Source organism: Pseudochaenichthys georgianus, chromosome 3 (assembly GCF_902827115.2).
Source record: "Pseudochaenichthys georgianus chromosome 3, fPseGeo1.2, whole genome shotgun sequence".
Taxonomy (NCBI): domain Eukaryota; kingdom Metazoa; phylum Chordata; class Actinopteri; order Perciformes; family Channichthyidae; genus Pseudochaenichthys; species Pseudochaenichthys georgianus.
Window position 1 is genome coordinate 48,320,422 of NC_047505.1, and position 16,684 is coordinate 48,337,105.

The 16,684-nt window shown below is 42.5% G+C and overlaps 1 protein-coding gene across 2 annotated transcripts in view; it reads right to left on the reverse strand.

The window, feature by feature from the left end:
- fto (FTO alpha-ketoglutarate dependent dioxygenase) overlaps positions 1–15,631 on the reverse strand; it is a 138,034-nt gene extending 122,403 nt beyond the window's left edge. Inside the window, exon 1 of one of the 2 annotated variants that reach the window (XM_071202535.1) lies at positions 15,560–15,631. In XM_071202535.1, coding sequence (XP_071058636.1) covers positions 15,560–15,601 — 42 coding nt within the window. In that variant the 5' untranslated portion in view covers positions 15,602–15,631. Of the gene's footprint in view, positions 1–6,616; positions 6,663–15,559 lie in introns of those variants that run through there. The other variant, XM_034077661.2, reaches the window with a different exon arrangement.
- Between the last annotated feature and the right edge of the window lie 1,053 nt (positions 15,632–16,684).

Genomic DNA, 16,684 nt, shown 5'->3' on the forward strand with positions numbered 1-16,684 from the left:
CCTCTTTTCACTCTTCCCAGTAGCTTGAATGGTGACAGATTAACATACTGGAGGTTTACAAACCCAGCCATTTGAAAATGTAATTGCTGGTGCCACACCGCATGCATGTGTTGAGGGTTAATATTAAAGCTTAAAATACACACAAAGTCGGGGGGGGGGGGGATGTGGCCAGGTTGGGCCGGACCCAAGTCAACTAAGGACGGACCATTCTGTCACGTACGAATCAGCGAGTCGCAAGCTGTCCCAAACCCTCACTAGGCCCCATAGTTACTGTTCACTTCTGCTAATTATTACAGCCAATCAGAGGGGTTAACGGGGCGGAGCCTGGCCAGACCATGTTCTGGGGCATTTAACAGCTGGCAGGAACGGAGGTGAATGCATTACACACTGCCCTCATCCAATAAAAATAAAACACCCTGACATCTGAGGTGTACTTAGCACAGGGAGGAAGTGAGGGAGGCAAGAAAGGAGGGAGAGGGAGAGGATGGTGGGGTGAAGGGGAGAGCGCATCTGATAACATGATGTCCAAGTGCCACCTAGTGACAGCATCCCAGCTTCTCTCTGGAGCGTCAGGAGTGAGGTGTGGGGGGGGATTAGACAGATGACGCGACCCGGGATATTATAGGATCGGATATCATAGCATATGTTTCATTCTTTCCACAATGTATCATGCGATGAACAGCCTAAACCATTTAGGTTTCAAATCCAATTACAACTTACAGTAAGAATATGACATTAATTGTAGATTTTAATCATTCTACATCTTGTTTCAAAACCCAATCATGCAAAAACTTCCTCCAGTGACCCCGCTGTCTTGAGTCGGGGGAGTGGGCCTGTACTGCACTGGTATGCTGTTGGGCCTGGGCTCTTATAGGTCCCCTCCCCCTCATTAACCCAGGTATAAATCACACTCTGCCAGTGCCCAGAGGTGAGAGGGATGAGAGTGGAGGTGAGCTTGAAATAATGCTTATGTCACACCGGGTCAGCCCTCCATTATGGCCGTTTCAAAAACTATTAATCTTGCTTGTAGTCAGTGGCCTAGAAATAATTACTCCATCTAACCCATGTAATACAGCATGACCAGCAGTCGAGCCTGGTCAATTTGAGGCTGGGGAGGGAGGATGAGGGGGGGGGGGACAGATAGAGAGTGAGGGGAAAGGGGGGAGAGCCACAAATTACCAGGCCCTGTCTCCTGCTCCTTGGTGACTGATGTCCTGCTCACTTCAGCTGTGGCCTTTTACACTCTCAACACTGATTTAGATAGATACACACACACGCATGCTCTGAAAGGCAGATCATGTACAAGCACAGATGTACGCAAATTAATCCATGATTTAATAAATACACACATTAAGCAAGGAAGACACAAATCTCATGTTAAACAAGGGTTCAAACCCCATTTCTAAAATTGATTCCGCAAGTGATAACACAGAATAAATCAACGATAACCGTCTTCACTTAACACTTTGAAATAATGCATAAAATGTATAAGCAAAAACAAAAGTTATTTATATATTCCAACCGAATGCCATAAAGTTGCAAATTAAATTTGATATGGCATGTTGTGCCACCTGCTATCCCTAAGTCAACCTCGCATTTAATTTTGTCGTTTCAGAGGAGCGCAATGTTTATGCAGAAATCGCCAGAAATATAACCGGAAATCATAAATATTCAAATAACGCCACCAAAATATGCAAGGGAAAATATTTTCTTTAGTTATCAGTCAGAAGCAATTTTGAAAGCCATGATATTACACGCAGACTTTTCAAAACCCCACACTGTGGGTAAACAGAGGAGCGACTGCAAACTCAGCCCGCATGAACGTCACAGGAAGTATGTATAGAGTGACATAAATAAATGCAACCCTGCAGTGGCTGTCACAGCTGGCATTGCAGGTGCAAATTTAATTAGTCAAGGTGAAGTCTCCCTTGTTGTCTGGAAAGGGTGGGGGGGGGGGGTCCTCGCCATGCACGGCTGTAAACACGCACTATATCCTAATCAGGTGTCACCGCGGTGTTTGATCAGCCCGCGAAAACTTGTCACGAATCCCCGGCAGAGAGTGGGCCGAGGGGGAGAACAAAGGGAAAGAGCTGTCATGAGAGAACAGGGTGGTGGTGCTGATGGCAGTGGCAGTGGATGAAGAGAGTTTGCCCATTAGCAGTCTCCGTCGCCTATCTCTCTCCCACTCCCCTTAACGTCTCTCCTCCTCTTGTTTTCCTTCACTACCTGCAGTACACCTTACTGTACCCAGCTCCACCACTCTGAGGAAATCTCAACCACAGCTGTCATACTTACGCTTCACAACCGCCAAACCCCCAAAGTAGTACACTACTTTTGTTTACCTTCCCAAACATCCCACACATGTACAGAGATACTCGTTTTGTTGTTATCAAGCGCCATTCTAAGTAGCTGGTTCCTCCTGAAAAGCCGGGAGAACTCGAGGCAGGCGCGCTGCTTCCCGCCCGCCCAGCGCCTCCAGGCTGCATTGAGGCAGTGCAGGAATACACGCGCCATTAGATACTGTTTACCTTTCAGTTTGGGCGATATTGAATACATTAGCCGATTGAACCTCCTAAGAAACACAGGCGAGTGACAAGGCCCAATCGTCTTTGCGACTACCATGGTAACTGAGATTACAGGCTAACAAAGAGCAGACAGGGGGAGAAAATATTTAAAACCCGAATAGTGATACATAAATTAATTAAAGGACAAAAAAACAAGTGGAGAATTAAAGTTGGAACATCTGTCAGCGACTTAGCTTCCCAACGTAATACCAGTGTTAGAACATTTATACCCTTGAAGTTAATGATCCCCTCTTTAATTGACAGTCAAGGAAAACTGGCTGCGGCAGCATCCTGCCGAGACACCGATAAGAGGCCCCCTTCCCCCCTCCCAAAAATAAAATAAAAAAACAGTTTAAAGAACCTTGGCACTAATCCCTATTGTCATCCCAGTGCAGCAGAAGGACTTACAAACACAGATAACTCCGCTGAAGCTGTCTATTTCTCAGGAGTTATGGGGACAGCCGAGCTGCTGCGCGCCTCGAATCAGTCACTCAGATTAGCCCAATCCCTCTGTGCTGTCAGTCAGCCGAGACAGTAGCCTGTCACCACATTTACATGAGTCCATCTCATAAGTGACAATGGCCCCTATATGTGACAATGGCTGCAAGGAAGGGGTCCTCTCGCTGGCACATAGCGCGTACAGTATGGCAGACGGGCTGTTGTTAGATTAAGCTCATGGTGCGCGCTGTGCTTCGACGACACTCCAACAACAAGTTTAAGGAGTCTTAACCAATCGCTGTTTTTCCAAAGTGGAGAGAATGTGGGAGATGTATGTCAGATGCCTACACTGAAACACGCCGATACACACACACAGGGATAAACTTCAAAAAAAGTGAAGAATGGCTTACCTAGTTTATGTATTTCCTAAAGTTGGCACGACTTTAATCCACCTACTTCACTTAACATGATAAGGCTCAAAGAATAAAAGGGGAAAACAACATCAAATTAATGACGCCCTATGGAAAACATCTGGATCCATCTTAAACAAACACTCGTATGGCGGAGATTAAAAGGCCGACCCTAAAATAAATCTCCACAAAGAAAACTTTAGGGTGTCAAACTATTAAGGGATTAGTTCCTGCAGAGTAGGGTTTGTACTTTTAAATGAATGTGTGTTACTCGAGCACCTGAGAGCTCGCAGTGTGCGGCTGCTTTTTATGCTTCTGTGGCTCACTCCACTTCAAGCAGTCCTGCAACAAATGACAGTGGATGCCCTCTACATAACAGGGCCAGGGCAAGCATGACACAGGGGTTGACAAGTGAACCCTCACACTCCCTAACCCCTACCCCTGCCATGGCGCACACACACACACAGCCCTGAAAACAGCCCTGACATGACCGCTCAGCAGCCCTTTCTAACCCCTCCTTGTGTTCTTTCTCTTTCCATCTCACTGGAGACAACCCTCAATTCAGGAACGTTTTAGCCAGGCAAGTGGATGTGACCCGCTGCCCCCCCAGTCAGGCTCATCTGAATAAACAGAGCTGGAGAAACAGGCAGAGGAGGTGAAATCTGCCTACATTATGATAGGAAGAGAGAAGATGGGATTCAGCCAAGGGGCGCCTTTCTTTATGCACGTTTGATCAAGTGCTTGACAGCGCCGGTGGATGGAATTACGGACTGTTGAACAAAAAGTTGTGGTGTGGAAGTGTGTGAGGGTGTGTGTGCAGCTCAGTCTGGACAGCTGGGTTTCCGTGGCCTGACAGCGTAAGGGTCGTGACAAGCCTGCCGCGCCACACCACCACCACCACATACAAACCCGCCCACCAGCCTTTCGCAGTCCATCACTCAGGGCGGCCGAGGGAAGTGCCGTGAGAAGAGGTCAGACGTGGAGGAAAAGAGGTGGGAGGAGAGAGGAGACGAAGATGAGGAGGAAGAGGAAGGGCTGGTCAGGGGTTAAGTGTAAAGAAGACAGCGATGAAAGGCAACTGTCATGCACCAGTGCTCGCCCAGAAGCACCTGTCTCGAGAAGAACATGCAAAGTGTGCCGGTCACGTCCTGACAATACCCCCACTTTACTACACACACACACACACACACACACATACACCTAGATCAACACTCATACACGTGCACAGGAGAGGGCTGATGCTCCACCGTTGGAAAGGCATCGCCTGTCTGACAGCATGCCAGTCAAGCTGTCGTTGGCTCCTTCGCATATGCAAGGAAAAGTTAGGCTGATGAAGAAAAAACACACGGGGCTCAGAGGAAAAATCACTGAGACATGAACAGGCTACCTGAAGTGAGGAGACACTTCTCAAAGGCTTGATGCAGAGTAAATGCTGGAACGAGCAGTACAAAAAGATCCATGAAAGAAAATCCAGGATACCCAGGACCCCTACGCCAGACTGGGAGTTGGTATGGTTGCTAGAGTCCTCAGGTGGAAACCAAAGCACCTGATGCCACACGGACTAAAGGGCTGCACAATTAATCAAAATATGATCGAACTCATAACATGGACTACTGCAATATTCAAATTGCAAGAAGCACAATATTTTTCGATGCTAAATACGAGAGTATTTGGAAGCTGCAGAGATATCCCAGCCTAAAATATCCAACACATGTTTAGTACAGATTCTCTTTAAAAGAATCACAAAAAAATCATTAAATTTAATTTCAATTTAAATGAAACTAATGATCAAACAATTATAAATCCCTCCAATATAATAAATCCTATTGCAACTGCAAAATCTGTCAACATAATGGCAATTAGTTATTTATTATTGAAAAAAAGGCAACCCTGACTGGCACTTTTTTCGAAAAGCTTTAAAGATTTGATACGCTAGTATTAAAAAAAAATTTCTAATTCTTTTTTTCTTTATAACATTTGAAATGCAAACTTTCTTTGGTAATTGAAAGATACATAATTTAACCCGATATATCTGACACCATATGTCCTTCCTATTAAGTAAAACCCATATTACCAAGATTTTTTACAAGTAGTATACACCTGTGGTATTCTTTTTGTTGGTGGTTTGCAAGTGTACCTCCAGCTGGCTAAGCTAATTGCAATGCTAAAACCTGGCACTGGCTAAAAGAAGGCACCTCGTGTGTTCAGCGTCTACAAAGCAACGCGCTGAACGCCAGGTATTTTTAACACACTTTCATTGCTCCTGTTTATGGAAAAGAGCTTATGATGTACAAATTAACGGTTACTATTTACAGCGCCTTGTGAACCTGGTCTCCTGCAGCTTTTGTGAATGAAGGGCTTTGGACTTTCCATTGGAACCAGATGTTCGGCAACACCGTAACAGTGGGCCCTTTTATTTTATTGGAAAGGTGAGTCATTACAAAGGAAAATAAATTCACAAATAAACAGCACGAGCAGTGTTATGTCCTAAGCAGGTGGCTGTGCATGGTGGAATCTTTTTAACTAGAGCTAGCTCAAATTAGCAGCAACCAGCATTCACACCGGGCCCGGCGGCACGAGGGGGCAAAAGGGGACGTTGCCCCCTCAGTTGTATTCTTTGCCCCTTCACTTTGAGCATCATTCATCCATCAAAAAGTACAATAATTAATGTCACAATTATTAAATAACTTTAAATAATTATTTTCCCCAATACACGTTACTATGTTTAGATCAGATATGTGGGCAGGCAGTCAAGCAACGTGTAAAAAAGCCTCCACCCCAAGTGAGCTTGTAGTCTTAATGTTAGCGTGTGTGCTAGCTGTAAACACGATCGGACGGGGGACCAAAACGTCCCTGTTTTCCGGGCAGAGTCCCTGTTTCCGGTGGCTGGGCAGAGTCCTGCACGGGTCTGATTTTCAAGACCCGCTCCCGCCCCGCACCCGCGACGTGCAATGCCGAACCCGCCCCGCTACCCGCACATATTGCCAATTAGTTCCGCAACCCGACCCGACCCCGCATAGCCTATATATGAGCAGTGAAAACGTGCAATTATTAACACACGCAGTTGCATATTTGTCTCAAAAAGCGTGGGATGTTGTTGGTTATTTTCTCCATCTAGGATGACACCAAAAGTCTCCCAGACGTTGGATTTCGCTCTTGAGAAAGTGTTATTGAAAATGCTGTATTCTCCGCTAGAGAGCTCACCTCAGCCATTTCGAATGTGGCGCGCACAGTAGTAATGTGTCGGTCGCGAACGAGCCGGCTCTTTTAAGTGAACGACGGGAGGCGTCTATCGTTATTCCAACCCAGTTTAGATTTAACCACGCCCACTTCCGCATTACGCAAGAACGTAGCTCTACTCGATAGCGTCATAGACTTCTTCTTCGGCAGTTATAGCGGTCGCGGTAAAGCAGGATGAGCAGGATATTGAATAGTTGTTTTTTGTGTTTCCAAAGGATTTGTTGACTGAAAGTAAACGATCCTGTAATCAAAGCCATATCGAAGAGTCCTGAGATTGTATTACTGGTGTTTTATCATCTATAAATAGCCTGTGTGTATTCTCAAATGTCGTTTTCAGGACAAACAAAAGACGTTTTAAATATCTTATCAGCTGGTATAAGTGCAGAATATTGAATATAACCTTGACTATTACTGTGTACTTCATTTATCTGACAGCATTATTTTATATTTTTTATATTATATATATATATATATTTATTTAATGATACTATTTTATATATACATTTATTCATATACACACACACTTATATGTACTCACACATGCATTTATTCATAAATATACACAGATGTATTCATTCATTTATACACACACAGCATTATTTAATGATACTGTTTTTTATATATATATATATATATATATATATATACACACACACACATTTATTCATTTATAAACATATAAACACACACTTATATGTACTCACACATGTATTTATTCAATATTCTGCACTTACACCAGCTGATAAGATATTTAAAACGTCTTTTGTTTGTCCTGAAAACGACATTTGAGAATACACACAGGCTATTTATAGATGATAAAACACCAGTAATACAATCTCAGGACTCTTCGATATGGCTTTGATTACAGGATCGTTTACTTTCAGTCAACAAATCCTTTGGAAACACAAAAAACAACTACCGCGACCGCTATAACTGCCGAAGAAGAAGTCTATGACGCTATCGAGTAGAGCTACGTTCTTGCGTAATGCGGAAGTGGGCGTGGTTAAATCTAAACTGGGTTGGAATAACGATAGACGCCGACGGGAGCCGGCTCTCGCCCGCGAACGAGCCGTTTGTTTTGTTTTTACGGAGGGATCTAGATCGGCATGAAGGCACATTATGCAATGTGCACATTATCCCGCTTATTACACATGGCCACATTCTCAACAAAGTAACGACATGACTCCCAATATTAATTTAAATGCTTTTATGGATTTAGAAAATGATTTTATTGATTTAAAAAATAGTTTTATGTATTGATTTAAATTGACATGCATCCGCTAAGAAAAGTAGTCCGTTGTTACTGTTTGAACTAACGTAGCAACGGCAGGAACTGTTTCGATAGTGTTTGAGGAGCTTTTTGATTACAGATTTGAAAACATCGTTGCTTGCTTTAAAAGTAGCACAATTCGTTTTGTCAAATACCACCCGTGAATCACCTTTTTTGCAGGTCACCCGTCGGGTACCCCGAATGAGTCTTTGTCTGTTATAATCCGGGCAGCTAAAAAATACATGATGTAATTTTTCTCCCCAATTTTTGGCGCCCCCGATGGGTTGATGCGCCCTTAGCATTTGCCTATACTGCCTATGCCAAGGGCCGGCCCTGGTGAAAACAATATGACATCAACAAAAAAAATAAGACGGACAACTACAGATAGCACCACACATGACGGTTACTTGTTATTATTTAGGGCTGCCTGTATGGATCAGGTTTTTGCCAAAGCGAACCCTTTTACTATAGTAATAATATGTTATGTATTATATCAACCGTATTGGTACAATGAGCGACATCTAGTGACGGATTTTGGAACATTAATATGATATTTCTCATGGCAGTTAGACTCCAGAGACAAACCAAGGCAAGGCAATTTTATTTCTATAGCACTTTTCAGCACGTGGCGATTCAAAGTGCTTTACAGATTAAAAGCAAAAGACATTTAAGAACAAATACAGCATGAATACATTATTAAAAAGGCATTTAAAAACAGGCATAATAAGCAAAGGTAATGAAATAAATTAAATAAATAAACACAGCCGGTACAGAATACATGACTGAAAAGGCATACTGTAGTGTGAGTATGGGCAGCTCAATTGAAAGCAGCGGCAAATAGGTGCGTTTTTAAGTCGGGATTTTAAAATAGGAATTGTTTCAGCGGACGTGCACGATTTGGGCAGTTTGTTCCAAATTGTTGGGGCATAATAACTCAAAGCTGCTTTTCCACGTTTAGTGGTTATTCTCGGAACAGAGAGCAGACCCGACCAGGGGACTTTATTTTTATTTTGAATCTGTGTCTGTCCATTTGGTGCAGTATTTGATCTAATATTATATATATTTGTTTTATATATTAGTCACTTTCTTATGTTGTATGTCTTAGGTTTTAGGCCTTGACTTGAACATTCAATCCTGGAAATAAAAAATCAACCAGATTAATGTTTCTTTAATCCTGACCTGACTAGAGGTAAGTAAATCTGTATAGGAAGAGGAGTTAAGGGATAGAGGAGAAAAGGTTATGGTATAATTACAGAGCCTGTCAATTTATGAATTGAGGAAATCAAAGTTAGTCTGTTAACCAAAGTGCAGCCATCTGATAATGGACTATCTGTTATTAAAGATCAGAGGAAAAGAACGGAATGAGAGGGGTGAATCCGGAATAAAAATAAAGAAGCAAAGAGATTGTAGAGCAGTGAGAAGGAAAAAACTTGGTGTGTCAATTCATTACATTGCCAGTATTTTTCGTTGTTGTGAAAAAAAATCGCCCCCTCGGATTTTTTAACAGCCCCCTCAGTCATTTCATCCTGGAGCCGGGCCTGATTCACACACATGTAGGGTGTTTCTCAATGTCGAGTAAAGCTGCTCCAGAGCCACTATTTCAAGCATCCTACGTCATCGAGTGCCGCCGAAGGCCTGTTCCAATGTCCAGCATACTTGGAATTCTTCTTAGCGAGAAATTTCGAGGCTGCACATGTGTAGACTCCGCGGTCTTAAAATCCCCACAATGCTTTGCGCACGGACCAATTTCCCCAAATCTGTGGCGGAAAATGTAAGGCGGGGCCTCTCAGGACGCACACCTGCACACTTGCTCGCCTGTTCCACTCTTCGTTTTCCGAATGCCAGGAAGTATTCTTGCCTCGCTTCTGAAGCAAGTCACTTGGAAGACAGTGTGCCACCAAGCAAGCGTACTCGACATTGAGAAACACACAGGTGTAGAGAAGAGAAGTATGTGCTATCAAAGATACCCATATCTTATACCTTTATTTTATATACTGTATATTTCTATATTGTGTACTCTTTAGACATACATCTTTTTGTACATATATTTATTGTATATTTTTTTATGTGCACTGCCTTTTTTACATGCTGCTGTAATGAAAATAGTTTTCCAATTCGGGAATACAACGTTTATTTAATCTAAATTAAACTAATATAATCTTATACCTATCAACCTACAAAAAAAGACTCACGTTTTGCACATATGGCCTGCATATATACTGTATACACACAGACACATCCTCTCACACACACACACAAACCACCACAATGCAAACAAACAGAAAAGGAAAAATAACGACTTGCCCGGATCATAGCCTCGAGTGGCTAATGAACCCCCTGGAGACGGTAGCCTCTGTGTTTGAGTTGAGAGGGGCATTCCCATGTTTATTCAGCACCAGTCCAATGAGCCACCACCATCTATTGATTGAACTGATTATTCTATGTCTCTCTTGTGACGGGACACATGCATGACAGATGAACCCTACTTGGGCAGGTCATATTCGATGTAATCTCATTGAATCTGACAGCGGATCTGGTCGGCCAGTTTGCATGATCCACACTGCGGCCTTGTTTGCGAGTACGCTGACATCTGTGGCTAATGCCTCAACACTAATATGAGGTGCTCGGTAGTAGCTGTCAGACACGTGAGCTGTCAAGGGCTGTTTGGACAATCCTAGTGACTGCATCCATAGGAGAATCCATCCGGGTGGCATGTAGCAATTATTGGTTCCCTAAAGTGGTATTTCACAAGCAGTTTTTTTTTATTAAAATATAATTGTTGGAAGAATGAAAACTGCGAAAGGAAATGAATATAAGCAGAATTGCATGATTTCTGCTGCCTTATGTCTGTGGAAATGTGTCCGATTTCTGCCTTTGGTAGAACCTTTTTTTCCGTGCTCCATGCCATATAGTCAACTAGTCAAAAGTGAAGAAATGTCAGCTTAGCTCTTAAAAGAAACCTCTGCAGATGTACCTTTCAGTTACAGTACTATGACCACACCAATATGCAATGCCAAGCATACGGCTATATCTGTTTTTTCCATTTACATTTCTAGAAAGATCACAGGTCCTCTTAGGAACATATGGGAGTACATAACAGGTCATCTGAGTCATGTTCCCTGAGACAATGCAGGCAGGGCCATAAAAGTTGATACCCTTCCAGATGCAAACCAAATGTAGACTTCATGCACCTCTAAAATGTTATGCATTCAACACAGACCTCTATAAAAAAAGTGGTAGGAAGTGAGACAACGACATGCAGAGTTTCTTATATTGATTGTGAGAAGCTTACACAACATTTAAATGGATGATAACCACTGTCATTAATACAGATCCATCTTTAAAAGAAACTTAGTGCTTCATGTTGTCTCATGGAAACATCTTGCTTATGTCACAAGTTGCAGAACATATAATGAATTTGCAAATCAAAGATGAACGGTCGAAAACATACAGAAACCCATCCCATCCTTCTATCAATGACAACTTTAAAACAAAGAATTCCCCACCGTCACACTTCCTGTTGCACTTGAGTTGGCTAAGGGCACATCTTCTACACTAAAACATGAAGGCACTCACAACATAGTAAGTAATATTGCAAGTATGCAACACATATGCATTTCATATAATCTCAGTTCTGACATTCTTGTTCCATATGGGCAGGAAAATGACTGCATTACATTCTAAGAAGTATGCTGAAGTAGTTTAAAGAGAGGCTTCAATAACCAAGTTGATCTGTAAACACCCCAGTCCAAATATATGAGCCAAAGATCAAATAGGCGAGACAAGGTAAAGACATGTAGAGGAAAAGCTCAGCAGCAGACTAATCAGCCCCCTCCAACGCTCACATAGCAGATCAATGAAAGACCTTGGGCCGCGGTGCCTGCGCTATATTACACACCAACACTTCATATTCATTCATTGATTTTACTTTTCAGAATAGTATATCATTGAACTCCAATGGGAGGGAAAGTAGAGGCTGGGGCTGAGGTCAACACTCGCGTGGACGGATGTTTGCACAATATTGATGGCGCATGCAGAAAGAAATGACTAAATATCTGGATCAATAGCCACGACAGGTTGTTCCAGATGGAAATGTATAAATACTTCTTTATGGCCACTGCAGTGGGCCTAACGAACAGGGCTAAATGCCCCCCTTAAGGTAAACTCTTTGATTAGCCAAGGCCAGAGGTGACAAGAGGGCTCTGCTGATGCTACAATGCCACGCTTCCAATGGCCTGAGGATGCTAATGCACACAGGGGCCTAGTAAAGGGGCCAAGGATATCACAGGTCACAAGCCCTGGGCAAAGTGCTCTGTGCTACCTGACCCTCCTATTCATTTGTAATGATGATGGTCCAAGGCTAAATCATACTCGGTCATGTTCAAATAATGCATACCATGAATAATTTAGAAATAAAGCCACTTTTCTAATTGTAGTAATACGAATTGGAGCTCGGAGGGTCCAGTATAATTGGGCCTGAAGAAATACATTTGCATGTTGAATTCCCCAGTTTTCAGCCACATAAAGCAAGAATGAAGTGGAGTTAAATATGTAGAGCATTAAGTAATCAAATCAGGCCAATGGCGTGGTAAAAGTATTGCCTGCTGCTGCTTCTGCTGATAGCACGAGAGCTGCTGTTCTTATTTACAGCACAACACAATTAGTGAGAACGACACCCAACCTCACAGCTTCCCCTGCTCCACAGCGGCCAATGGGGCCATAAAGAGGGAGGAACCACATCATTGCCTGCTCCTTAATTAAATGAAAGGTTCATTTGCCACCTTTTTTTTTTTTTTTTAACACATTGAACTGGCCAGACCACTATAGTGAAGACCTCCCAGACGCCATCCCAGCATGGCCCTAAATCATGCCTGGATAAACTGCCCGGTGGGTCCCTGCTGGACACACAGCGGCAAGGCCAGAGCAGGGCATGCGGTGGATCGACACCTAGCCAGCGATAAGTAATTCTGTAGAGGATTAGCAGCATGATAGCCTGATCAATACTGTGTACTCAGGCCATTAGGAATGCAGCGAGGAAATGATCCCCTCCGGTAATAAAGCAGGGCATCTGGGTTCTCCTTCATTTGCCAGCTCCATTAGTGTAATGGTATCATTATCTGCTACAGCCGTATTTTTCTGGGCCCTGGCTTTTCCACGGCTCGACTGGCGGGGGTCTGATGAAGCCGTAAGGGCCCCCATGCAGAGCGTTCCCATTTCTACCATTCTACACAGAGCCTAGGTGTAAATCTAGCTCTGCTGGAGCTTATGTGCTACCCTGCCTTAGGTATCCATATCCATGTTTTATGTCAGCACCCAACACTATTTCTCTATTATTGGCTCATTAATAGAGCAAGCAGCATGTCGCTTGGGTTAAAAGGGAGAAAAAGATGGCCGGCAGAGCACAAAGCTGCTGAATGTGCTGAATCTGACACCCCCCTCTTGCTAAAACACTAGGCCTGACATGACAGGACGTCGGCATTAGTCGCCATAAATCGTTTCCTCTACACTAATTCACCAGCTCACATTTTGTGTGGGAGAATTGATTAACCATGTCTGGATGTGTGGCCACATAATCAGCTTTTACCTCGGTAGTTGTTAATTTAACAGAATTGCCAAGGGAAACACAAACCATTTTAATGAGTGTTCAGAAATTAAATACACTAAACAGCTTGCACTATGTGCCACAACCAGAGCAAAGCAATGAGGCTGATCTAAGCAATGGGCCGGGCTGAGCCCAGGACCTCACAACATCTGGTGACCCTGTGTGATCATTACTTAGGCTGCCGCTCACACACACACTTCCTGTTTCGACACAGCACTTTATACTTGTCATCACTGTCCAAATGGCGAGCTTGCATCAAAGACAGCATTAGAACATCGGGTTAAGGAACAGGGTGCCAAGGCATGAGTGGAAATTCATCCTGTGATGACAATTTTGATAAAAATAATGATTTTTTCAATTCATTACAAGACAAGGGGGTGGAATGTTGATATTGCTGAGATATTAATGAAAAAAGTAGCTGTTTGAGAACCTAAGGCAATGAATACATTTAAAAATAGTCTGCATTTTTGTAGCTGGAAAAATAGCTAGTGTAAACAATGTCTGATGGATTTATCAAGAAAAAAAGTAGTTCCTCCTGGGTTGTTTGGCCAATATCCTTCTATTTCACTTAAAGAATATAAACTATGGCATACCACCTGTCAGTTTGCTATAGTGACTTGCTGTGGTGGGATTTTCTAAGGAGATTGTGTATTCATTTGGCACTAATCTGCTGGTGCTTGCATTCCCTAACTCAGAATGACAGTGGACCTATCATAGCGCATCTCTCACTTTGTGCAGCATTGCAGACACACTCACATACTGGATGAATCCAAGTTATTTGTTATCATTTTATCTGTATCATTATACAACCCTCTGATATTATGTTAGAAAAGTACTGACAATGCATGCAGCTCCTCCCTTGGCTGCTCTAAAGTCTTATAGTCATTTTTTTAAATTGCAATTCCATCTTGCTCATCCTTTTATTTATCTAAAGAGAAAGGAAGCTAAGCCATTAGGTCTGTGCAGTGCTGTGCCCGAGGGCCAGCTGGAATGAGTTCTCTCTCTGAGCCGCTCATCTGGCCGCCATGGCTGCTTTCATAAACAGGAGGAACCACGTCTTACATAGTTTCACTGCTGTCTAACATGACCCAAACATATGTGCCACAGCAGACGGCGTCCAAGTCAGGAGATAAGACTAGGAACAGACAGACAGAATGACTGTAGGCGTAACACATCCCAGGATGCCATGGGCACAGCTGAGCCCTTTCCTTCCTCTGCTTAGGAATCTCAACTAACCGCAAAGTTATTCAGAAAAAGCCCTATTAAACACAGGACAGCACGAACTAGCTTATTGCACAAACAAAACATGGTCATCCCAGGTTATAGACACACCCATCTCTATTTGCAAACAATCCTGAACTCACTTGCATGCCTTATGGACAATTACAGCATTATTCAAGAAAAATAATCACTACATCAACCAATACGTTCAAATGTTTACTGTAAAGCATTAGTTAGTATCCACTGCATCTATAGAAAATACTGAAGCAGATGTGGGCTGGCACCATGCCAAATCTGGAGACCCTACACACAAACTTTACCATTTGTTTTGTACAGTTATAATGGGCTGTTTCATTGCTACAATTAACAATTGATTCATTGTTCAGTCTTCACACCATGACATCCTGAATAAGGCTTTAATGCCTAATGTGTTGCCATGTGTTGGCTTGTTGCTTTTTATTTAAATGCTGATGAATCCAACCTACGGTAGAGTCCTCACTTTTACTATTTTCTCCAACAGACCCTTTTCCACTTAATATGCAATGTTGCAACATCGTTATCCTGCAAGCTACAGCTTTACGTGATAAAGCACCGTTATACTGCAACTATACTGTAATTCGCTCTTCATTGTGAAGACTAGGGGGGAAATGGAAAACACAATAAAGGAAACAGGCATGGTGAGGTATGCACTGACATTAGCGGCTTGCTAGCCTCCAAAATGCTTCCAGCAGTGTCACATAAGGAGCATAGATATTCAACCAGCAGCAGGGCTTATAAATATATCAGCCCTAACGGAGAAAAACGCTATCAATACCTTTCTTCTCTTCTCTCCCTCACTGTCACCCGATCTTTTCATGTTCCTGGACTTGTGTTTACACTGCCTCGCTTTTATTAGATGCGACGGTGGCTGTTGTAGTACTCGACAAAACGGTACTAATGCCTTCTCATATTATAAAGGGCACATGGCAGTGAAGACTTACGTGTTGTTAAAGTGAGAGCCCAATGGTTAATATTTTCGGTGCAAATTGTTTTTTAGTGGAGATATTTTCAAAAAACACGCGACACGAGTAGCATTGAGGACTACAAATCCCAGATTGGACAAGTGTTCGCGGCGGAAGCTACGTCATCACGCTCTACACGTTGCACTGCGCAGATGCGGCGCAGGTACAGATCTAAAGATATACAACATATCTGTGCTGGCTAAGAAAGACCTTACAACTCTTAAATAAAACGAAGAATATGAAACATTATAATCAGAATGAACTGCTTATGCACAACTTTTTAATTTAATTAAAAAAAATATATATACATTTTTATTTCAAATACACTTTTTTGATGTTACTTTTTATTTTATTTTTTTCCTATTTTATTAGAAAAAATGTGTTTTCAATTTGATTCAATTTAGATTTTTTTATTTTATTTATCATTATTATTGATAACATTATGCTAGGTGGTAATGTTGCAGTTCAAACATCTTTATTTTTTAAAAACAAATCCTAAATATTTTCTTCAACATATCCTGTTCTTTAGCTTAGATATTCCATATGCTTACCCCTTTTGGTAATCAATAGCAGTTACACTTTCATCTTAGACTATGTGTAAAAATAGCAATCATGCTTTGAACGTGCTCCAGTACAAGTCTCGCCATCCTTCTTTCAACTTGTGCATGGATCTCAACTCCAGGTGCTTTTCTGCCGGTGTGGGCTTCAACCACGTCAGCCCTTTTCAACTCACTACCCATCATGAAAGTGCACCATAAACGTACAGCCTCCATGTGGCTGCCTTTATGTATCACCCACGGTTGAAATACCCTCCCAGAGTTCATCCACATTGCTCATAACATGTTTTGAATTGTGCTGAAATGTGTTCTGTCCATTGTTCCTAACAAAGCACATGTGATACTTAAGGGAATTTTACAGATGGGGCAGCAGTGGTGGTG